Source organism: Schistocerca cancellata, chromosome 1, assembly GCF_023864275.1.
Source record: "Schistocerca cancellata isolate TAMUIC-IGC-003103 chromosome 1, iqSchCanc2.1, whole genome shotgun sequence".
NCBI lineage: Eukaryota > Metazoa > Arthropoda > Insecta > Orthoptera > Acrididae > Schistocerca > Schistocerca cancellata.
In genome coordinates this window covers 1,067,028,989-1,067,054,121 of record NC_064626.1, presented here as the reverse complement: position 1 = coordinate 1,067,054,121, position 25,133 = coordinate 1,067,028,989, and the positions used below count along the sequence as shown (strand labels likewise).

Here is a 25,133-nt window from a genome sequence, read left to right as displayed (position 1 = left end):
TAGGATTTTTTCTTATTGGCGATTAACTAGTTCAGTTTAAATGCCTGTGATTATTTTACGTTTTTATTGGTTTTTCTTAAATGGGGTTTTAAAGAAAACTCATGGCTTTTTTGGGTCAGGTTGAATTACAACATTGCTTTGGGGAATAAATCAAAGCGACAGCCGACATAAATGCTGCTGTAATTTATCCTTTTGGCAATAGGATGTAGGTTGTCAGAATGTATCAACTGCACGTCACTAACTCTCAATAGAACCTTATCTGTCACCTTTCCACGGTCTTGGTGTCCAGTCGATACCTGTATTGAGATATTGAAAAATGATCTCAGAAAATGAACGAAATGGGATATTAGGCATGTTCCACAGTGTTATTCAAGCCATTTCACAATTAACGATGCATTCTCACCACTTGATTGAAAACATAATACAGCGGTCAAACGATCGAATCTCACTCATTCCATACAGAACTGCGGTCCTTGTTGCTCGCATCACCAGTCGAAGACGACTATGTCAATAGTCTAAATATGCTGAAGAATAGATATATCAACCCCGATCATATGTTTATTTTTCCGTCACCTGGGTAAAGCGTCGAAATCGACAGCTCCCTAGAACTGCCTGCACTCAGCCAACTATGAATAGCAATGTCGAGGCAAATACGCTGGTCGGCTAACAGTGGTTTTCCCGAGAAGGGCATCCAAGCCTTCATATTGCGCACGTCATAGGGAAATCTTGCAATCCCGTCTCGCAGTCGCCATCCCTACCCACTGCTCTTTCACTTTCTCTCATAAGCCTGCTACCATGAAAAGCCATTTGAGATTATTTAGATTCTATTCCAGCTACAGCGACCTGTGTTTGGTCCTTAACGTACTACATATTGTCAAATGCAGTACATGACAGGAGCAGGTGAAGACACAAAGTACCTGCTAGCCACTCAATAGAAATCTGTTTATTTACTTAGTTATTTGCTACTTTCCTTTAGTCTGCTTTCCAGATACAAGAACAGACGAAATGAAGCACATGGATTGGTGTATATGGATACAACACATAATATTTTAACATTATTTCAAATGTGTTAGTATAACTAAACATTGAAGTGTCTAAGGAAAAAAATTACATAAAATATCTACTTAGAAGCTCGCCTCAGTAGCTGAATGTTCAGCGCTGCTGACTGCCATTTGCAGGAACCGGGTTAGATTCCTGGTACTGACAAAGATTTACACTTGCTGGGAGGTCTGATATGGGATGCCCTTAGCCTCGTGAGGCGAACTAAGGAGCTTCTTGACCGATTAGTAGCGGCACCAACATTTTAATCTGCAATCCAGGAGGCACATGCTATTGGTCTACTGTACTATGTTACATTGCTACATCCTTAATTTTGTGATCTGTAATTCCAGACCAGGGGTCTCCAAACTACGGCCCGCGGGCCGAAACCGGCCCGCGAGGGCCGGCAAACCGGCCTGCATTAGCTGGCCGGACATCCCCGGTATCCGGCCCGCCAAATATTTGAGGTCGTACCTATACTGCCAACAGTTGAGTTTCGAGGCCTATTGCGACCAATACAACGCGACATTGTCGGAGCTCTAGCTTTGCAAAGCGGAAGGTCATGGTTAAACTTGTGGCTATACACAATAAACAGACAGACCATTCACCTACTAGTAACAGCGCATAAAACACTAAAAAACTCGTGAGACACTCGCAACATAGACACAATCACGCAACAGAACTGTCAAATATATGCTCTGGCTCTGCTACTCGCTACAAGACTACATAACTAAACTTATTGTTGCGCTGCTTGAAATAACAATGCTTTGACATACTCTACCTCTGTTACGCCTTGCAGTAGTAATGTTGCTGACAATGATTTTGAGATTTCGTTAACTTTGCAGGACGCTTTCGTGAAGAATGTGCAGTGACATACTTTTTTGTCGGTGAAAGTCGCCAGAATAAAATGCGCCAGGATTTTGGTCAGGTACGTCCACCAATCAAAATTATGTAATTAAATAAAAATCGTAGTTCGTTTCAGTGCTAGCTATTCCCACAACCTTAGATTTTTGCGATTTCATCTTTCCTTTAGCTTTACATTACGGTGATCATGGAGTGCTGGGTGCTTTAATCCCACTAGCTATATCTTGGCCTTTATGACTTCGTGGAGGAGTCAATGTGGCCCGCGGACTAAAAAGTTTGGAGACCCCTGTTCTAGACTACAATAACCTGCTAGGTTAGCCGAGAGCACTAATGCACTGCTTTGTGGATTTGCGTAGGCGCACTGACCCCGGATCGAATCCGCCTGGCGGATTACCGACGTCGGCCGGTGTGCCGGCCAGCCTGGGTGTGGTTTTCAGGCGGTTTTCCACATCCTGCTAGGTGGATACTGGGCTGGTCCCCATTATCCGCCTCAGTTACACGAGTCGCAGACATCTGAACCCATTCGCACTATTCCATGGATTACACTCGACGCACACAGCTGGGGTACACATATTCCGTCCCCGGGGGGTACAGGATGGCGGCAGGAAGGAAAGGCATCCGGCCACCCCGAAAAATTAACGTTGCCAAATCTGTTCCTAAGAATGCCGACCCTGCGAAACCGCAGGACAAGGCACTAGCAAAAGAAGAATAAGAAGCTTTCTAGACTACAATACAGTGCTATACTACATTACACTTCTATACTTGGTATCAGAACGTAAGTATAATTCCTCACATTTGTGGACAGTTGACTCCTGACGTGCTGAGGGACAACTCAGGATTCACAACGGCTGTACTGCCGCTCCACTCAAGTGTAGAGGTTGAGAGATGGCTGTCAGTGTCTCTACAAGGCTCATCTCCTCGCTGAATCCGGAAATTTGTTGTACGTGGATGTTCTGCCGTGGAGCGTGTCCGTGTCACGAAGTATGGTCTCATCTCGGTTGTCTCGCGACTATTTATGCTTGCACTTCGTATGCTGATATTTTGGCTGTCAGCAAGTTTAGCTTGTGCCTCTGCTCCACATTCTTATCATGCTGTATAAAAGTGTATTACCAAAGATGTTCCTATCCTGATCCGTTGCATAGACCTTGACTCCTCAAGTTTTATCATTCCCTCCAGAGCCGGCCGCGGTGGTCTAGCGGTTCTAGGCGCTCAGTCTGGAACCGCGCGACTGCTACGGTCGCAGGTTCGAATCCTGCCTCGGGCATGGATGTGTGTGATGTCCTTAGGTTAGTTAGGTTTCAGTAGTTCTAAGTTCTAGGGGACTGATGACCACAGCTGTTAAGTCCCATAGTGCTCAGAGCCATTTGAGCCATTCCCTCCAGATCCTAGAAAGTCATGCACTCTGTCTTGCCACCCGTATTCTGTACTATGTCATAAGCTTCCTACATTTCTCAAACACCTAGGTACCAGAACACTTTCTACTGCTCTACGTCTCTTTTTAACGTGTACCCCAATACCCCAAGCTATCCCCATCCTTGAGAAATCTGGCCTGCTATCAACACTCCACGTTCTTTCCCCAGGCAATTATAACTAACTCCCTTTCCCAGACCATGAGATAATCCCCGAGAAATACGCATAATATCACCTGTAAGCAATTTCACCCCACCAATTCCAAATGACACCTCCAACTCACCGCCTTCCTGCCAAACAGATATTTTCCTAACTCTTAATTCCTACATCGCAACAATTAGTAGCTCCTATGTATATTCCACATCTCTTTCCATAACTATAGTATCATCTCCAATACTTTACTTAGGAAAATTTCTTGCATACAATTACCACGAGCCCTCACCATGATATTCTCCACAAATTAGAAGAACTCACATCATCATCATGGCATGAATTCATCGCTGCTTTATCCTACAAACATTTATTTTCATGTTATTCCACATTAGTAAAGGCAAGAATGCTGAGGTATAATGTGGGCGACTGAGCTCCCTCCGTTAAGGGGGAACATAAGTAAACTTTTAAAAAAGTAGGACACGAAAGAATGAGAACAAAATCGTTCTGAGTATATTTCACACTGAAGGCGTACCGAGCGAGGTGGCGCAGTGGTTGGCACACTGGACTCGCATTCGGGAGGACGACGGTTCAATCCCGTCTCCAGCCATCCTGATTTAGGTTTTCCGTGATTTCCCTAAATCGTTTCAGGCAAATGCCGGGATGGTTCCTTTGAAAGGGCACGGCAGATTTCCTTCCCAATCCTTCCCTAACCCGAGCTTGCGCTCCGTCTCTAATGACTTCGTTGTCGACGGGACGTTAAACACTAATCACCACCACCACACTGAAGGCGTATTGACATTGCCGGCCGTTGTGGCCGAGAGGTTCTAGGCGCTTTAGTCCGGAACCGCTCTGGTGCTTCGGTCGCAGGTTCGAATCCTTCCTCGGGCATGGATGTGTGTGATGTCCTTAGGTTAGTTAGGTTTAAGTAGTTCTAAGTCTAGGGGACTGATGACCTCAGATGTTAAGTCCCATAGTGCTTAGAGCAATTTGAACCATTTTGTATTGACATTAAGCCCACGACACATGTAAGAGGTAGGCAAATTTTACCATCCTAGCGATAAATAACGGCCTTAATTTTGCAGAAATGTGAAAACTAACATTTTCGTATATCCGTTTAACCGAGTGCCATCTACACAATGACCAAATTCATTAACTCCGAATTCCTCTAAGAAGAGAAAGAAGAAGAAGAAGAAGAAGAAGGAGGAGGAAGCCTTCAACTGACCTTGCTTACCCTTACCAATTATATTCCACTAGGTTTTTTCTTAAGAACACGCATTATCTCGCCCCAGAAAAGATGTGTGAAGAGTATCACCCCCAAGCCCGCCCGGTTAACCGTGCCGTCTAACGCACGGCTTTCCAGACTGGGAAGGAGCCCCTGGTACCCGGCACGAACCCGCCCGGCGGACACGTGTCGAGGTCTGGTGAGCCGATCAGTCTGTGGATCTTTTTAGGCAGCTTTCCATCTGCCTCGGCGAATGCAGGCTTGTTCCCCTTATTTCGCCTCAGCTACACTATGTCGGCGATTGCTACGCACACAAGTTCTCCACGTACGCGTACACCACCATTAATCTACCACGCAAACATAGGGGTTACACTCGTCTGGTGTGGGACGTTCCCTGCGGGGGCCACCGGGGGCCGAACCGCACAATAACCCTGGGTTCGGTGTGGGGCGGCGGAGGGCTGAAGTGGACTGCGGTAGTCGTCGTGGGGTTGTGGACCACTGCGGATGCCGCTGGGACGGAGCCTCTGCGTCGTTTCTAGGCCCCGGTTAACATATAAGACAATACAATACAATCACCCCTAAAGGCCGCCGGACTAGCCTTGTTTTAGCGATGCAGTTTCCCACTCGAGCCGGCAGTCCACTTGAGCACTGACAGTCCCAAGGCCGCGGCTAGATTACGAGTATGTTACCGCTGAACACTTTCACTTTCGCCGCCTTCACGATACACTGCGCTGTTTGTACCAAACACGCTCCGCCTCTTACCACATCGGCTCGCCTCACACCCGTTTCCCGTACATTTTGCATTTCCCTTTACGTTTCTTCTGCCTACTTTCACGAGACATTGTTTTTCCCAGTAGAGTAACATGTAAAAGCGCATTGTTTATATTGATACAGTGGTCGAATGTATCATCAGGACATTTCGGGTTCGAACGGACTGGATCATTTTCTGATTGAGGCAATTTTTCGGATCTCGTGACAGCTCTGTGTACTGAATTACATGGCTTGGAACTCAGAAGACGTGCGATGTTAGGAAAACCGCTCTGGCAACAGATATAATCTATGATTAAGAACTTCCATGGTTCGGTTCATCAAGGAGCGGAATGTCTTAGACAGAGAGACATCGTATCCGTGACCGTTACAGCTTCTTCATGCTACAAACAATCTTTTCTGGTAGCACTCCGATCTGAAATGCTCCAACAGTAGCACACTAAGAGAAAACTCAGTAACTCGAAAAATTATTGTTAGCTGCGTTATATTTCTTTCACGAAAGTGTACAGAAAGAAAAGGATTATTTCGTAAAGATGAAAGTATTATTTGACGCTATAGCTACATTTTCCATTCACATATGACGCTTTGGCGATTATTGAACTGTTGTCTGTTACTTCACCTTATTTTCCGGCATTTGTTCATCAAAAAACAATAGAAAACGTCGGAAAAAAACAGAATAGAAACTATAAATGTTACAAAAATAAATAAATAGAATAGGAAAGACTTAATAGTTGTTAATCTCCAGGCACAAAAGAGGAAGTATACTGTCCTTGTGAAGATTTTGTATGTCGCTCTTTATAGCTTCATGAATATGGACATTGGTCAAAGGGCCGTTGATGTGGTAACATAGATATGTGTTTCATGGAATATTCAAGTCAAACTACCTACGATTAACGTTTATCACTGAACGTAAACGTTCCGGAAAGCTGAGACGTTATCTTTACGACACAGAGCTCATTTAACGAATGTCTGTTATCATAACTTCTATAGTTAAAGGACATCTACTTCTATAGTTAAAGGACATCTTCGCGGTCCTATCGTACAACGCGGCATACTAGAAGGCGAAAGGGAGCATGTTCTTCACTGAAAACTACAATGAAGAAGTCTGAGGACGCAGGATGTTTGGATGCACATACAAGGAACAGAAAACGCAAAATATATGCTAAAGCAATTCGATTTTCATACTGGCATATGCCAGAACTCCCGATCGGGCAGATGTCAAGGATAGGATTAGAAGTACACAACGCAGGGCCAATTTAGTTAGGCCAAAGATCATTAGAACTACGAGGGCGAGAGCCCAGCAACGGTAGCAGCATCTGTTGAGGCTATGTACGGTATCAAATACGAGAATGACATACAAGCAGCTGTTTCTACACGTGGGGACTGCAACGCGGATGAAGACTAACGGCGGTATAGAATTTCGTACTACACTGAAGCGCCAAAGAAACTGGTGTAGACATGCGTATTCAAATACAAAGACATGTAAACAGTCAGAATACGGCGCTGCGGTCAGCAGCGCCTATACAAGACGGTTGTTAGATCGGTTACTGCTGCTACAATGGCAGGTTATCAAGATTTAACTGAGTTTGAACGTGGTATTATAGTCGACGCACGAGCGACGGAACACAGCATCTTCAAGGTGGCCATCAAGCGGGCATTTTTCCGTAAGACCATTTCACGGGTGTACAGTGAATATCGGGAATCCTGTAAAACATCAAATCTACGACATCCCTGTGGCCGGAAAAAGATACTGCAAGAACGGGACCAACGACGACTGAAGAGAATCGTTCAACGTGACAGAAGCGCAACCGTTCCGAAAATTGCTGCAGATTTCAATCCTGGGCCATCAACAAGTGTCAGCGTGCCAACCATTTAACGAAACATCATCGATATGAGCTTTCGGAGCCGAAGACCTACTGGTGTATCCTTGATGGCTGCACGTCACAAAGCTTTACGCCTCGCCTGGACCGTCAGCACCGACATTGGACTGTTGATGACTGGAAACATGTTGTCTGATCGAGCGAGTCTCGTTTCAAATTGTTTCGAGTGTATGGACGTGTATGGGTATAGAGACAACATCATAAATCCATGGACCATGCATGTCAGCAGGATACTGTTCAAGCCGGTGAGGGCTCTGTAATGGTGTGGGTCGTGTGCAGTTGGGGTGATATGGGTCCTCTGATGCGTCTCTGACTGATGACAAGTACGCAAGCATCCCGTCTGATCACCCGCATCCATTTATGTCCACTGTGCATTTCGACGACTTGAGCAGTTCCAGCAGGATAATACGACACGACACGCGTCTATAATTGGTACAGAGTGGCTTCAGGAACGCTCTTCTGAGTTTAGACACTTCGGCTGGCCACCAAAATTCCCAGACAAGAACATTATTGAGCATATCCGGGATGCCTTGCAACGTGCTGTTCAAAAGAGATCTCCACCTCCTCGTACTCTTAAGGATTTATGGACAGCCCTGTAGCATTCTTGTTGACAATTCCCTCCTGCACTACTTCAGCCTGTGTACGTTCACTGCCTATACAGCCTGGCCACTGTCATAATCAGTTCATAAACCTGAACTGCGTTAGTGTAGCATACCGCATCCAATCTCTCTTCGATGAATAGCAAACTCCAGTTCATTGACTTAGGGACATGATTACAACTACATGTGTTTCGAAATCACATGTGAACGAGATACATTAATTACATGTTTTTTCTTTGAAGTAGTATATTTCTTTTAAATAAACAAGCAATTGTCGGTTCCTTGTCGATGTTGGGTTCTAAGCACTATGGGACTTAACAGTCACCAGTCCCCTAAACTTAGAACTACTTAAACCTAACTACATCACACACATCCATACCCGAGGCAGGATTCGAACCTGCGACTTTAGCTACAGCGCGGTTCCAGACTGAAGCGCCTAGAACCGCTCGGCCACCGCGGCCGGTTGTTGATGTTAACAATGATCTTTTTGGTGTAGGTGGCTGGTGAGACTGATTCACAATCCACTGTAATTCTTCCGTGTGTGTGTGTGTAGTATGTTTTGTATGATACTTTTATCTTAGCAAAAAATTGTCCAAACTGCGAGTAGGGCTCACGCACTGAGGGTTACGCGCGAACTTAATTACGTATATACAACGTATATATTTAGAATGAGGCTGTGAGGCGGCAATATTTTGCCTCCATGCATGTGCTATTATACGATTTCGTTTGCATATTTCATTCTATATGAGATCGTGATTGACGATGGTTTATCGGATAACTGACCATTTCTTTGGCTGACACTGTGCAGCCGGCCAGGATGGCCGAGCGGTTCTAGGCGCTACAGTCTGGATCCGCGCGACCGCTACGGTCGCAGGTTCGAATCCTGCTTCGGGCATGGATGTATATGATGTCCTTAGGTTAGATAGGTTTAAGTAGTTCTAAGTTCTAGGGGACTGATGACCTCAGAAGTTAAGTCCCATAGTGCTCAGAGCCATTTGAACCATTTTTTTGATACTGTACAGTGCCACGTGCTAACATTTTTCTTGAGTATTGCGTGCCTGGGAATTAATATGAGCTAGACACTGCTGCCACAGAGCTTTAACGCCACATTTCGCCGCACTGTCCTAACGGATACGTTCCTCGTACGCCCCACATTGGTTTCTGCGGTTATTTCACTCAATGTTGCTTCTCTGTTAGGACCGACAACTACACGAAACCGGCGCTTCTCTCGGTCGTTAAGTGAAGGCCGTCAGCCACTGCGTTGTCCCTGGTGAGAGGTAATCCCTGAAATGTGGTATTCTAGGCACCCTCTTGACGCTGTGGATCGCGGAACATTGAATTCCCTTACGATTCCCGAAATGGAGTGTCCCATGCGTCTAGCTTCAACTACACTTCTGGCCATTAAAATTGCTACACCACGAAGAAATGCAGATGATAAACGGGTATTCATAGGAAAAATATATTATACTAGAACTGACATGTGATTACATTTTCACGCAATTTGGGTGCATAGATCCTGAGAAATCAGTACCCAGAACAACCACCTCTGGCCATTATAACGGCCTTGATACGCCTGGGCATTGAGTCAAACAGAGCTTGGATGGCATGTACAGGTACAGCTGCACATGCAGCTTCAACACGATACCACAGTTCATCAAGAGTAGTGACTGGCGTATTGTGACGAGCCAGTTGCTCGGCCGCCATTGACCAGACCTTTTTGAATTGGCGATGGATCTGGAGAATGTGCTGGCCAGAGCAGCAGGCGAACATTTTCTGTATCCAGAAAGGCCCGTACAGGAAATGCCACATGCGGTCGTGCATTATCCTGCTGAAATGTAGGATTTCGCAGGGATCGAATGAAGGGTAGAGCCACGGGTCGTAACAGATCGGAAATGTAACGTCCACTGTTCAAAGTGCCGTCAAAGCGAAGAAGAGGTCACCGAGACGTGTAACCAATGGCAGCCCATACCATCACGTCGGGTGACACGCCAGTATGGCGATGACGAATACACGCTTCCAATGTGCGTTCACCGCGATGTCGCCAAACACGGATGCGACCATCACGATGCTGTAAACAAAACCTGGATTCATCCGAAAAAATGACGTTTTGCCATTCGTGCACCTAGGTTCGTCGTTGAGAACACCATCGCAGGCGCTCCTGCTTGTGATGCAGCGTCAAGGGTAACCGCAGCTGTGGTCTCCGAGCAGATGGTCCATGCTGCTGCAAACGTCGTCGAACTGTTCGTGCAGATGGTTGTTGTCTTGCAAACGTCCCCATCTGTTGACTCAGAGATCGAGACTTGGCTGTACGATCCGTTACAGCCATGCGGATAAGATGCTTGTCATCTCGACTGCTAGTGATACGAGGCCGTTGGGATCCAGGACGGCGTTCCGTATTACCCTCCTGAACCCACCGATTCCACATTCTGCTAGCAGTCATTGGATCTCGACCAACGCGAGCAGCAATGTCGCGATACCATAAACCGCAATCGCGATACACTACAATCCGACCTTTGTCAAAGTCGGAAACGTGATGGTACGCATTTCTCCTCCTTACACGAAGCATCACAACAACGTTTCACCAGGCAACGCCGGTCAACTGCTGTTTGTGTGTGAGAAATCGGTTGGAAACTTTCCTCATGTCAGCACGTTGTAGGTGTCGCCACCGGCGCCAACCTTGTGTGAATGCTCGGAAAAGCTAATCATTTGCATATCACAGCATCTTCTTCATGTCGTTTAAATTTCGCGTCTGTAGCACGTCATCTTCGTGGTGTAGCAATTTTAATGGCCACTAGTGTACCTTTCCGTCAGTTAATTCCCGCCGTGTGGCCATAATCACGTCGGCAATCTTTTTACATGAATCGCCTGAGTAGAAATGACAGTTCCGTCAAGTGCACTACCCCTTTATACCTCGTGTACGCGATACTACCGCCATCTGTATATGTGCATATCGCTATCCCATGACTTTTGTCACCTCATTTCAGTACGCTTCCTGCCAGTTTGACGTTTGTCGTATGTTGCCTGGTGAACAGTATAGCTCAATCGTTAGCGGTGCTGTCTCCATCTGGCCCGCTTGTTCAGTTTTTATTGTCGACATAGCGTCCCAGTTCCCATCCTCTACAAGCAGAGCCTTCTTCCGGCGACGCGCTTTCTCTTCTTCGTGCCCGATTCTGCAGCACACGTGACACTCTCCACTCCTTCACGAAAACCCACTATTCAAGTTATGATTCACACTAAATCTCTACGGAATAAACGCTGCACAAAACCAAATGGACAGACGCTTCCGAAAATTGATACACCAGGCAAACTACATATAACTAAGATGCACATTTTGCCTCTTCTGAGAGTGGAAGGCGTTAAAACAACTGGAGAGAAAAGATGCGGAGTGTTCGGACACGGATAGATTGTGCTGGCATCTGCGCGGCAGCGGATCAGGTTTCCAAGTTGCCATACAACGTCGTATAGGCAGTCAGATTTATGGGAGGTGCAGGTCAGGCGAAAGTATTCCTGACGTTTGAGGGGATGGGGAAATGTTAGCTGGAACAAGGCGTGGGAGTGAGAAGACAGTCAGTTACAGAAAGCGAGACGGTGTGCGTGTCGTCCAAGAATTTGAAGGGAGCTTTAAAACTTTAACGGAGGCCCGTCCAGCATTTGCATCGTTAAGGATGGGGCGGTTGACGATCTTGTATGTGTGGATTTGGTCAAGTGATTCAGCCCTGATCTTCGGCTGGTTATTAATTTAAGTCTATTGTGGCCTTTGTTTTCTATAGTTAGTATGAGGGGATTTCGAACAAGTTTTTGGTCGAGTATTATATCTAAATATTTGTGTGTATCTCTAAATCTATACTTCTCAAACCATTGTGAAATGTATGGCGAAGGGTACTTCACACTGAATCACATATTAGGGCTGCTTCCCGTATGGAGCGCCGGAAGAATGATTGCTTGAATGCCTCTGCGTGCGCTGCAATTAGTCTAACCTTGTCTTCGCAGTCCGTACATGAGCGGTATGTACGGAGTTTTAGAAGATTCCTACTTTCCTAAGATAATTCTGGTTCTTGAAACTTCGCAAAGAGCATTTCGTAATTTTTCGGAATTTTCGAGGCGCTCGGCCAATTCGTTGAACAAACCTACGACGATTCGTGAAGTCCTTCATTGTATACGGTCAATATGCTTACCGTCCATAGAATGATTCTCCATTCGTCTCTGGTCCGCTCATCTACTTCTCTTGCCGCGTCACATGCCTTCAGCGCCACCAGGCACCATACAACATTGCGGTGGGCAGTGGTCGTAATGTTTTGGCTCTCAGTGTATGTCTGCTGCTCATTTCATTCGCAGCAGTTTAAACTGTTCTGTTAGGTTCCTGCCTAACCACACTCTCGGAAATCGTGACATACTCGCAGACAAACAGCCAAATATTTGTGACAGACAAGAATGTAAATGTCATTGCTGTTCACTAGACTAGCAGCAATTTAAGCTGTGCTGTTAGATTCCTGTGTAATCACACCCTCAGAAATGGCGACATATTCGGGAGGAAACGGTCAAATATTTGTGGCAAGAAAGAACATAAATGTCACTGCAGGTTATTTTACTCGCACCACTTTATTCTTTCGTTTCTTAATCAGACTAAAGTCACGAAATAGAAGGATCTTATTCCTGATAGAGCAAGCATTTATATGAAAATAACACAGAAAATTGCAGAACGTACTTCTGTTACAAGAATAAGAAAATCCCAGAATGTGCTGCAAACGAGAAGATGAAAAAAATTATCGTATACCAGTTCTTTCGACTGCATAACTGCACATGTCTAACCACATGACGACAGCTATTACATATAGTTTCGAACATTATTCGCGTTAATCTCAGAATCTCCTAAGGAATTTTACAGCAAATACACCTCTAACTGACATTTAATTATAGCAAAAGTTCCTAGTGTGACGAGCTTGTGATAAATCTTCACTGCTCCGTTGCCTTAAAACGGCATATAGTCATAACACGCAAGTTGTATTACGGAAACAACGAAATACGATTAAGCCTCTCAAAAGTAGCGAGCGAGAGACGTCCCGTGACAGATTTCAGCCGAAAGCCGATGTGGCCCTCTCAGTTAAGCCACTCGTGATTCTGTGGCGAGATAGTAAGGGTACATACTTATAAGACAAGCAGTTGCCGAATTTCTTTTTTAAATCATGCCTACACGGCCGTTGCGGCTGACCGGTTCTAGGTGCTTCAGTCCGGAACCGCGCGACCGCTACGGGTCGCAGGTTCGAATCCTGCCTCGGGCATGGATGTGTGTGATATCCTTAGGTTAGTTATGTTTAAGTAGTTCTAAGTTCTAGGGGACTGATGACCTCAGATGTTAAGTCCCATAGTGCTCAGAGCCATTTGAACCAAATCATGCCCAACTTTAGCGCAACGTATAACTGTACCCGAAGAACAATAAGACTACGAATATATCTTATTTCAAGTGCGTACAGAGTAAAAATGTTATCTGTCAGTGGTTTCGTACATTTGTGTTATACACCAGCACAAAAAGGACTTCACTGTGTTTAACTTTACGTGAATATGTGAATTCATTATTCTACCCTACTTTCCGTAATTTCTTTATGCACTATCGTGTACTATGCCCCTCCCTTTTGAATATTCAAAACATGGCAGAAGGTTGTTCAGTTTGCTTCACTCTCGTAACTATGTTACCTCTCTGCGGTATTCTGTCTCTTTGGTCAACAGATGGTTCACAGGCGTGTTTTGTAAGTGACGTCCTTTGTAGACTGACTGCATTTTCCCAGTTCCTACAAATGAACTTAAGTCTTCTACCTGCTTTACCTACGACGCAACCCAAGTGATTAATGGGGGTAGGACGTCAAACGGGCCGACTTGGAGCAGGAGAGGCACCACAGGACGTTTTAATTTCCACTGTCTATACTTTTACAAGTAAATTCATGAAACTTTGTCAGCATGACCAGGAAGGATTCAGGATTCACACTCGTAGCAGCGGAAGTTCAAAAACGAAACAAAGTAATTTTTTTTATATGTGAAATTTCATCATTTTTTCACTTACTATTGGCTGCATTTGTTGCTATAGATACACTTTTCTTCATAAGTAAGAGAGACTGTTCGATGAATTTTGCACAGCATACAAACCATACTTACAGGTGTTTGAAACTCTAGAATCTAATTAATTTATGAAAAAATGAATGAGCTGTTACGTTTTAAACTTTATGTTTAGAAAAAAAATCAAATTTTGTAGTTAATTATCTCAATTTTTACCACAGTTTTTAATAGATGTGGAAAATTCTACAGTTTCATGCACCTGTTAGTATGGTTTGTATGCCGTGCAAAATTCATCAAAGAATCTCTCTTACTTGTGAATAAAAATGTACCTATAGCAACAAGTGCAGCCAACAGTAAGTGAAAAAATGATGAAATTTCATATCTAAAAAAAATTTATTTTGTTATGTTTTTGCACTTCCACTGCTATGAGTATGAATCCTGAATCCTTCCTGGTCAAGCTGACAAAGTTTTATGAATTTATTTGTAAAAGTATAGACAGTAGAAAATAAAGTTTCCTGTGGTGCCTCTCCTGCTCCAAGTCGTCCCGTTTGACGTCCTACGCCTTTAAGTGTTTTCGTGAGATGGATTGTGCTGTTTTGCGGCTTTTTAATGGAAACGTGTTCAATGGTCTGAGCGCCGGTACTGCTGTAGACAGTAGAAAATAAAGTTTCCTGTGGTGCCTCTCCTGCTCCAAGTCGTCCCGTTTGACGTCCTACGCCCTTAAGTGTTTTCGTGAGATGGATTGTGCTGTTTTGTGGCTTTTTAATGGAAACGTGTTCAATGGTATGAGCGCCGGTATTGCTGGCGGCTGATAACTGTGTATTATATACTCGCGGCGCATCAGTAGCATCTAAGTGCCTTAAGCGGCAGTAGCGTGATGACGCCGGCCGGCGTGTCGCGTTGCTGCAACTCGTCTGCTGGCGGGAGAAAGCCGCGCCCCGGGTTTCGTCACAGGCCGGCCGCAGGCCGCCGGCTGCCGCTCAGGCGCAATCGCGGCCAGCTGGTCAAGTGCAACAGCCGGTGTGGTCTGACAGCGCGCTGCCCGCTGGCTGTGTTCCAGGTCCCAGCCACCAGCCACCAGCTAGCAGGTGCCCAGCCATGAAGCTGCACGCCGCCGTCTGCGAGAAGGCCGCGCCGCCCGCCGACTCCACCGCCGTTTCCGCGTCGCCGGAGGAGCGCCTGATAGAAGACGGCAAACAGGTAGGCACGGCGCACTCGCCCTCTGCGTCTGTTGATTCATTATTCATTGGCGCAGGGAGAATAAACAACAGCGGTCTTAGCCCGCTACTGCCCGCACCGAAATTGAGTTTATTGTGCTATTTCTCGCCACAGATTCTAGTAAAGCCAGACGATACCCTTAAAGAGTAGTAGAAGATGCTTTACTATTGGGTTGGTTTGAGTGGGGCAGTGCACGAATGGTTTAATTCATACTTAACTGGAAGAATGCAGAAAGTTGAAATAAGTGGTTCATTTAATGTTAAAACAACAGCTGATTCCTCAAACTGGAGGGCTGTCAAGTACGGGGTTCCACAAGATTCGGTCTTAGGTCCTTTACTGTTCTTGATATACACTAATGACTTAGGCTACCATTCCACATTGATGAAGATGTAAAGTTAGTTCTTTTTGCCGATGATACAAGTATAGTAATAACATCCAAAAACCAAGAACTAAGTGATGTAATTGTAAATGATGTTTTTCACAAAATTATTAAGTGGTTCTCAGCAAACGGACTCTCTTTAAATTTTGATAAAACACACTATATACAGTTCCGTACAGTAAATGGCACAACTCCAGTAATAAATATAGACTTTGAACAGAAGTCTGTAGCTAAGGTAGAATTTTCAAAATTTTTAGGTGTGTCCATTGATGAGAGGTTAAACTGGAAGCAACACATTGATGTTCTGCTGAAACGTCTGAGTTCAGCTACGTATGCTATTAAGGTTATTGCAAATTTTGGCGATAAGAATCTCAGTAAATTAGCTTACTGTGCCTACTTTCATTCACTGCTTTCGTATGGCATCATATTCTGGGGTATTTCATCGTTGAGTAGAAAAGTATTCATTGCTCAAAAACGTGTAATCAGAATAATTGCTGGAGCCCACCCACGGTCATCCTGCAGACATCTATTTAAGAATCTAGGGATCCTCACAGTAACCTCACAGTATATATATTCACTTATGAAATTTGTTGTTAATAATCCAACCCAGTTCAAAAGTAATAGCAGTGTGCATAGCTATAACACCAGGAGAAAGGATGATCTTCACTATGCAGGGTTAAATCTGACTTTGGCACAGAAAGGGGTAAATTATGCTGCCACAAAAGTTTTTGGTCACCTACCAAACAGCATCAAAAGCCTGACACAAAGCCAACTAGCATTTAAAAATAAATTAAAAGAATTTCTAGATGACAACTCCTTCTACTCATTGGCTGAATTTTTAGATATAAATTAAGGGGAAAAAACTTAAACATTAGTGTCATGCAATATTTTGTGTAATGTAATATCTTGTACAGACATCTTTTATTAACCTGACACGTTCCACATCATTACGAAGTGTCGTATTCATGATCTATGGAACAAGTATTAATATGATATAATATAATCTGAGTTCGTAGCGTTTTTCCAACAATAAACACAACAGATAAATGTAGCAGAGACTAGTCATCAATGTATTCACCTCCACTGTTTACAGTAGTTTGTCAACGCTGAGGTAACTTTTCGCTTCCGCAACTGTAGAAAATATGTTATTTTGAGGCGAAGAACTTGTCGAGCCATATTCGGAGCTCATTTTCATCCCGAAAGGAAGTTGTAAGGTGCCTCTTACGTGAGGAAGACATGTTTACCAGTTTTAATAAATTATTGTCTCTTATTGATGTATTCACGATAGTTAGGAAGTGCTGTAGTCCGTAGCCGGTCATGAGTCGGAGAGCATTTCCCACACTGGCCGGCTAGGTGACTAAGCGACCATATGTCGCGCGTAGTGGGGTGGGGCTCGGCGCTGGACCGTAGCAACAAGCGTCAGCTTGGGAAATATACATGACGGGAAGTACCATCTTGGCGCCAAAGTCACCGATTTTCTGTATTTATATTTAATAATTAAAGTAATTTATGAGTGGTTCATGGTGTGGGTTCCTGTAGTCATGTCCTAGTTCATGAACCACGGGCAACGTATGAGTGGCCAAGTAAGTGGTCCCGACAGTCGGGATACCAGTTACTTTGGAAGAAGGCTGGGCATCTCGGACATATTCTGAGTCGTGGTCACCTTTGTGCTCATACGGCAAAGACTACCAAATCCACCGGTTAGTCCCTCAACCGTTAGGGGTAAAACTCAATGGGACTCGGGGCAAGTAAGGCTAGCAACCTGCTTCCCTGGTACTTTAATTATGATACTGGCAACAATCAGAGCAAAATGCTTCGGACCTTTGGAGGTGACGGAGTCCCACCTCTAACTGACAAACCAGGGACTCCTAAGATACGACTTGGCAAACAAATGGTAATGAGATGGGGAGCTATTAATATCAATGGGGGCTACTCTGGGAAGAAGGTAGAGCTGGCAGAGGCTGCAAGTAAGATGGGGCTGGACGTCTTAGCTGTTAGTGGCATTCGGGTAAGTGGTGAGAAAGAAGAGGAAGTGGGAGAATATAAGGTCTACCTGTCAGGAGTCAAAGCAGGAATAGCACAATGGGGTGTAGGGCTTTACATCAGGAAAGAAATGGAACCCAGTGTAGTTGCAATAAGGTATGTAAACGAACGGCTGATGTGGATAGATTTGACAGTGTCTAGCAAGAAAAATAGGATTGTGTCAGTATATTCGCATTGTGAAGGGACAGATCAAGATAAGATGGATAGTTTTTATGAGGCACTCAGTGATGTAGTTGTTAGAGTAAAGGACAAGGACAGTGTTCTGCTCATGGGGGATTTTAATGCCAGGATTGGAAATCGAACAGAAGGGTATGAAAAGGTTATGGGTAAATTTGGAGAGGATACGGAGGCCAACAGGAACGGGAAACAACTCTTGGATTTCTGTGCCAGTATGGGCTTAGTAATCACAAACTCCTTTTTTAAACATAAGAACATTCATCGGTATACTTGGGAAGACAGGGGAACCAGATCTGTCATTGACTATATAATAACAGATCAGGAATTCAGGAAGGCTGTGAGGGAGACACGTGTATTCAGGGGATTCTTTGACGACAGTGATCATTATTTAATCTGCAGTGAAATTGGGATTGTGAGGCCGAAAGTGCAGGAGGTCAGGTCCATATGTAGGAGGATAAGAGTGGAGAAACCTCAGGATAAGGAAATCAGGCACAAGTACATAACAGCGATCTCAGAAAGGTACCAGTTAGTTGAATGTAGTCAATTACAGTCATTGGAAAAGGAATGGACAAGGTACAGGGACACAGTACTAGAAGTGGCTAAAGAATGTCTTGGAACAGTAGTGTGTAAAAGTAGGGTGAAGCAAACAGCTTGGTGGAATGACACAGTCAAGGCAGCCTGTAAAAGGAAAAAAAAGGCGTATCAAAAATGGCTACGTACTAGAACTCAGGTAGACAGAGAAAGTTATGTTGAAGAAAGAAACAAAGCCAAACAGATAATTGCAGCATCCCAGAAGAAATCTTGGGAAGACTTTGGAAACAGGTTGGAGACTATGGGTCAAGCTGCTGGAAAACCATTCTGGAGTGTAATTAGCAGTCTTCGAAAGGGTCTACGTGTCAGCCAAGCTGGATGTGATTTTTAGGCGGTTTCCACGTCCCACTAGGTGAATACCGAGCTACTACGCAAGTTCCGCCTCAGTTACTCGGTTCGCAAATATTTAGAAAACTTTCGCTCTCTTCCACATCAATAAACTACACGCAGGTAGTAGGGGTACACATATTACGTCCCAGGGGGTAACAGGGTGACGACAGCAAGGACAACCGGTAACCCCTAAGTTAACCATGCCAAATCAGTTAATAACCATGCCGACCCTGCGCCGATGCGGAACGAAGGCATAAGAAAAAGAAGAAGGAGAAATATAGGTCCGGAAACCAATGGTTTCCTCGAAAGAGGTGCAGGTGCAGTCATGAACGTTACAACACTGTTAATATCTAAGGTTACGTTTTGGATGATGTTTCTTATCGTGGAAAGATGTGCATATTGGCACACTTTCATGTGGCTGTTCAGAAATGCGTAATGCGAAGCTTCGGCAACAAGTGCATCGATAGTAGCTCGTCAAAGCAATAACCGTCCACATCCCCCGACTTGAACCCATTGGATTTTTTTTGTGTGTGGGGATATTTCAAAGCTGTGGCATATTCCATGTCTGTTGATAGTGTCGATTAACTCCAGGAACGCATTGTGGATGGTTGGCATTGCATTCGTACACACCTCGCATTTTTGAACGTGTACGGTCATCGATAAGGAGACGCGATAAACCACGTCTTCACCTGAACCGTGGCCTCGTGGAACACTTGGTCTAATGTGTTTGTTCTGAAGTGGGTATCTGCAGTTAGGATCCTCAGGAACTCCGTATTCACGTACTCAGTCGTAATAAGGCGTACCAGGGAAACACTCTTTTCCAGACCTATGTTTATTAGGAATACTGTAATGATGGAAGCTGAAGACATGAATAAAAATTTGTGCAACGATCGGTAATTGAACCTGGCTCATCTTGCCGAGTAGTCAGAATGCGAGCCCTTACACCAATGCAACACTACAGCTAACAATGCTGCACTGACTTATTTTCCCCTCTTTAGATCGTCATTATTGCCGAAGTTCCCCAACACTGGAACAGCACCCCATCGTTGGACGTCATGGGGAAATCCTTTACATCAGGTGTAGGTGATGTGTAGTGGCGATCTAAAAAGGCGAAAATAAGCTGAAGACGCGAATTAAGGTTTGCGTTGGAGAAGGCGTTGGACTTGAGTAGTCCATGCAGAACTGGTAGTGTAGTGCTGCGGTGGTGTAGCAACCGACATTTATGCCTAAACAAGCAACGAGATCTGGGTTCAAGTCCTATCTGTGGCAGAACTTTTAATTCATTTCTTCAGCTTCCGTCATTATCGTAGATAAAGGTGAGACTCAAATGTTTGGAGGAAAATTTAATTATGAGATTTATTAGTATTATTTGCTTGTTTCACTCTGCTCCGCTCGCCGCTTTGTTTCGTGCTTGTAATATCCGAACGCTTTGTGCACGGCCAGGCGAGATGTGAGTGTTACGGAAAGGATATCCGTGATGTGTGAGTGGATATCTCGGTCTCTTGTGTCTTAATAAGCTAAAAGAGAAAGTTTTAGCTTTTTTGTTCAGCTGATTCTCTTTGCATTACGTAATATCCAAGGTGAGCATCAGTACAGTTTTATTCATCTACGGAGATACTAATTAACCACCAATCACAGGGACAGCGAGCTGAATAGTTTAAGTGTCATAGTTTAGTGTGTCTTAAGCACTTTTTGTCAAACGGTTAGTGGATTTTAGTAGATGACAACGTGACTGATTAACTGATTTTATCCATGTTGATATAGCTCGACAATCTGAAGAAAACTTCTAATATGTGTTCCCGGGGAATCATCGCAGCAATTTCGCTGGTCAGAGCTGACGTATTTCAAACCATGAGATAGTTTGGGATCCTTCAAAGGCGCTGATGATAATATTCTTAAGTGCCAGTAGAATAATCAACATCCGTCTGAGTGACTTTTGATCTGATTAGAATATTAATACTTGTTTATTCACAGGCTTATACAGACTAAAAAATAACCCTGTTAAGAAACATGTTTATTCAGATAAATTACCCGAGCATTTGATATGATGGTCCAGAGCAATAGGTATTTTGTTTGTTACCAAGATTCATCTTAATGGACAGAGGTTAATATTAAGTCAATAGAAAAATCAGTATACGAGTAAACTGTAAATGTACCTACATTAATATCCTCCTCTATCATGTGTCACCATTCGCGTTATCAACCTCGAGGGACAGTTTAAAAGATTTTTCAGACTGCTAAAAACCTCGTTCGTATTCTGAACAGAATGTTTAAACCTTCCGGAAGTTCCCACCATTGGCTCAAGATGTCAAGTATCATGCTATCATCCCTAGGAAACAAGAAATTATTACGTAATGAGGAGAAACACTCAGATTTCACGAATGTTTTTGTCGTTCCAGTTACCATTTTCGTTTTTAATTAATGGCAGTTAATAGAATAAGTGGCCTTTTGCAGCCTAATGACTCTTCTTTCCAATTCACACACGAGGATTACCAATTTAAGGTTCTCTAATCTCTTTCTTTTTCCTCTTGCCTCTGAGTGGCAACGGAAAGTAGATTGAGGTGCTGATAATAATAATTTCTTGTGTAATGAAAGCTCTCTCTGACAGCATTGCGTGACCATCCTCTACAAAATCCAGCTCATTTCCAGCTTGCATCAGCGCTTGCGACATAAAATGCTTATGGTTCTCAAGATCATAAAGTCACACCTATAAACTGCAATAGCTCACTAAGTTAACTCCAGAGTCGCACCACCATGCACATTCTCATATCAAAATTCACCAAATAAGGTTCCTCTTCAGTCTCCAAAACTATCCGTCTTCCATGTTCCGCACTGTCCCATTCTCATGAGCCCCTTTCTCTTCCTCAACCTTCGTGGAAATCCAGACTCAGTCGCAACTCGCTTCTGTGTCGCATTCATTGTGTCCGGAGCCCAAACCTTCACGTAATGGTTTAACGTCTGTTATGAACGCCGAGCTTTGTTTATACTAGTAATGTGCAGCTGTACATTTGTAACTAAGTGTAGCAGATGCACAGCAGACACAAGTCACTCTTAATTGGTGGCATTTTAAGAGCAAATTTGAAACGAAGACGTGAAGAAATAACGTAGAGTAACGTCTGAAGAAGTATTTAGTAATGCTGTATTCATTGGTCAAATTAAGATCGAGAGTGTGGACAAAACATGCTAAAAACGCTATGATTGTATAATGCAACTACGGGACACAACAAAAAAAGTAGTTTAACAACCACATGTTTTTTTTTACATTCTCATTTCTAGCTGAACGAGTAAAACGTTAGTATTTAGAAACAGACAGGAACTTACTAATAACTTGTTGTACCTTCATGTACTCTTGCTTTCGATTGTGCAAAATCTTCATGCAACATATCATATATTTTGACTACCACTATAACAGTTGTCGTATTGAGAGGACTTTCGAGGCGACGAATAAGAAGTTTAATTGGAAATTTGCCGCTTACACCTAGTAGGTACAGTCGGCAGTATGATTGCCTTCGTTGTAGCTTTGTTTTTTTACAAAGACATGAACAGCGGTATGACTTTTTAAATAGCACCCTGTATTTTTTATTCGGTAATTCATTTCCTCTCCTGAAGACCTATTCAAAAATGTATTACAATGTACCATTCACTGAAACACACCGTTATTAATTACATAACACAACATTGACATTGAGGCTCCCAGCACTTAGTGCAGGTACTCGGGGTAATGGAACACATCCACGTGCTGACGTTGACAGAGGACAAATGTAAATATAAGTAGAATGCACACCCGTCAATCCGTCAACCATCGTCAGTTGAAGAGTTATGTGAGTAGAATGTACACCAACGAAGAGAAGGTAGAAATGCTACTCATCTATGGGGAATGTAAGTTAGCAGAACAGTAATTGCAATAATGTTTTCTTATGTACGGGTACATTTAGTATAGTAGTTCAGACGATTTAAATACTGTTTTGTAGATCAAGCATACAGTAAAGGCTGTCCTTCCTACAAACAGCATCGATGTAACGTTTCTTTTATTGTTGTTGTTGTTGTTGTTGTTGAAGGTAGGCGAAATGCTACGCAGGCAGCGGCACTGTACAGAGAACGATATCCTGACAAGAACCCACTTTCCCGACGGATGTTTTCTCGTCTTGTTGCGACGCTTCAGGAAACGAGAAGTTTCAACTCACGACAATGCAATTGTCGTAGCACTCGCACACACGAAGCTGCTGAAGTTACTGTTCTCGCTTCCGTTGCTATTAATCCACATGTGAGCACACGAGAACTTGAACACGAGATTGGAAATCCTAAAACCAGTGTACATCGTATTCTTACACGTCATCGGTTCCATCCTTACCATGTACACCTACATCAAGAATTGCAGGGGAATGATTTCCAGAATCGTGTACAATTCTGTCAGTGGGCACAGCAGCAAATCCTCGCCAACCCTAACTTCCTCTCCAATGTTCTATTTATCGATGAATCTTCCTTCTCAAAGGAGAGGTAAATACAAGGAATATGCATTATTGGTCCAGTGACTACCACGATGCTTAGACAGTTGGAACATCAGCGTCAATGGAGAGTTAAAGTCTGGTGTGGGATGCTTGGTACTACAATTATTGGCCCTTATTTCATCAATGGTAGTCTAAACGGCACAGCGTATGCGAACTTTCTCAGACGATTCTTCCTCCTCTTCTGGATGAAGTTCCGCTAAGAACCAGAATGCTTATGTGGTATCAACATGGTGCAAGTCCAGCACATAATGCCTTGCGTGCACCTCGTGTTCTGAACCGAAGGTATCCTGCCAGATGGATTAGTCGGGGAGGAACAGTTACTTGGCCTGCTAGGTCTCCTGATTTAAGTCCTCTGGACATTTTTCTTTGGGGATGCATTAAATACGTTGTCTATTGCGACATTCCAACAACTCCAGAGGACATGCAGGAACGTATCGTGCGTGCTTGTAATTTTCTTCAGCAAAAGCAGTAAATAATTCTTTCATTCAACGAGTGCATCAGTGTATCGTTGCCCAGGGTAACCACTCTGAGCACCTTTGAATGTTCTACTCCTGGGAAATCGTACAGAAGAGTCAAAGTCAATTTTGTGTTATGTTTTTCCTTGATTTTCATTTCATTTCTGACTCTAGCAAGTGGACGAGTTTGTGATCCCGGGCTCTAAGTCAATGTTGTGTTATGTAATTAATAACGTTGTGTTTCAGTGAATGGTACACTGTGATACGTTTTTGAATGGGTCTTTAGCAGAGGAAATGAATTACCAAATAAAAAACACAGGGTGCCATTTAAGAAAGTCATACCGCTGTTCATATGTTTGTAAAAAATAAAGCTACAACGAAGGCAATCATGCTCACTGATGCCCCCTGACGGCTAAAGAACTTCTGCTTGAAACATTTTGTAATTTGCATCTGGACAAATAGTTATTTGGGGTGGTCCAAATAAATGGGACACCCTGTATATTTATTTGTGATAGTAAATAGTTGTTGTTTGATACTACAGTCATCAGTGCTACGATTTGATTTGGTGTAGCTTTCCATGTCAGCCTTTCTTGCGCATAACTACTGAACCCTGCATCCATTTAACCCCATCTACAATTTTGACCAACCACACTCCCCCCCCCCCCCCCCATTACCAAACTACTCTTTTTTTTCAGTCGTACTACAAAGTTCCTTAATTCTACTCAGTACTCGCTCATTAGCTACTCGATCTATCCATATAATTTTCTGTTCAAATGGTTCAAATGGCTCTGAGCACTATGGGACTTAACATCTGTGGTCATTAGTCCCCTAGAACTTAGAACTACTTAAACCTAACTGACCTAAGGACATCACACACATCCATGCCCGAGGCAGGATTCGAACCTGCGACCGTAGAGGTCGCGCGGTTCCGGACTGAGCGCCTAGAACCGCTAGACCACCGCGGCCGGCCATTTTTCTGTATCAGAACATTGCAGAAGCCTGTATTCTCTTCTTGTCTGTACTGTTTACCATCCACTTTCACTTCCATATAAGTCTACACTCCAGACAACGAGCATGCAACAGCAAGTTCATCACAAAGCATAATAAACAACGTACCGCAGAAATATTGTTTCAAAGATATTCATATCTTCCGTTCCAATGCGAGTGAACTTGCGAAAGTACACAAATGTGAGCAACGTTTGATGTGTTTGCGAACAGACTGATTCTGTGTATGTCGCAAAATATTTCCCACTCACCCAGTCGTTCAGTATTCTCCACCTCAATGCCTGTTATGTCCGCCTAGGACTCACCATCGTTGGTCACAAATCGTCCATTGAAGTCCTGGGTCCGATTCGCAACGGCAGCCGTCCCGTAACACCGTTACCTTCGATGTTACGCCAGGATCGTACACTTCAAGTAACACGTTACGCAATCAGAATCGGGAACTCCA

General features: G+C 43.9%; 1 protein-coding gene across 1 annotated transcript in view; it reads left to right on the top strand.

Annotated features, from left to right (window-relative positions):
- LOC126090706 (progestin and adipoQ receptor family member 3-like) overlaps positions 1-25,133 on the top strand; it is a 194,865-nt gene that overhangs the window by 49,075 nt on the left and 120,657 nt on the right. Inside the window, exon 2 of the mRNA XM_049907006.1 lies at positions 15,050-15,182. Coding sequence (XP_049762963.1) covers positions 15,081-15,182 — 102 coding nt within the window. The 5' untranslated portion in view covers positions 15,050-15,080. The remainder of the gene's footprint in view (positions 1-15,049; positions 15,183-25,133) is intronic.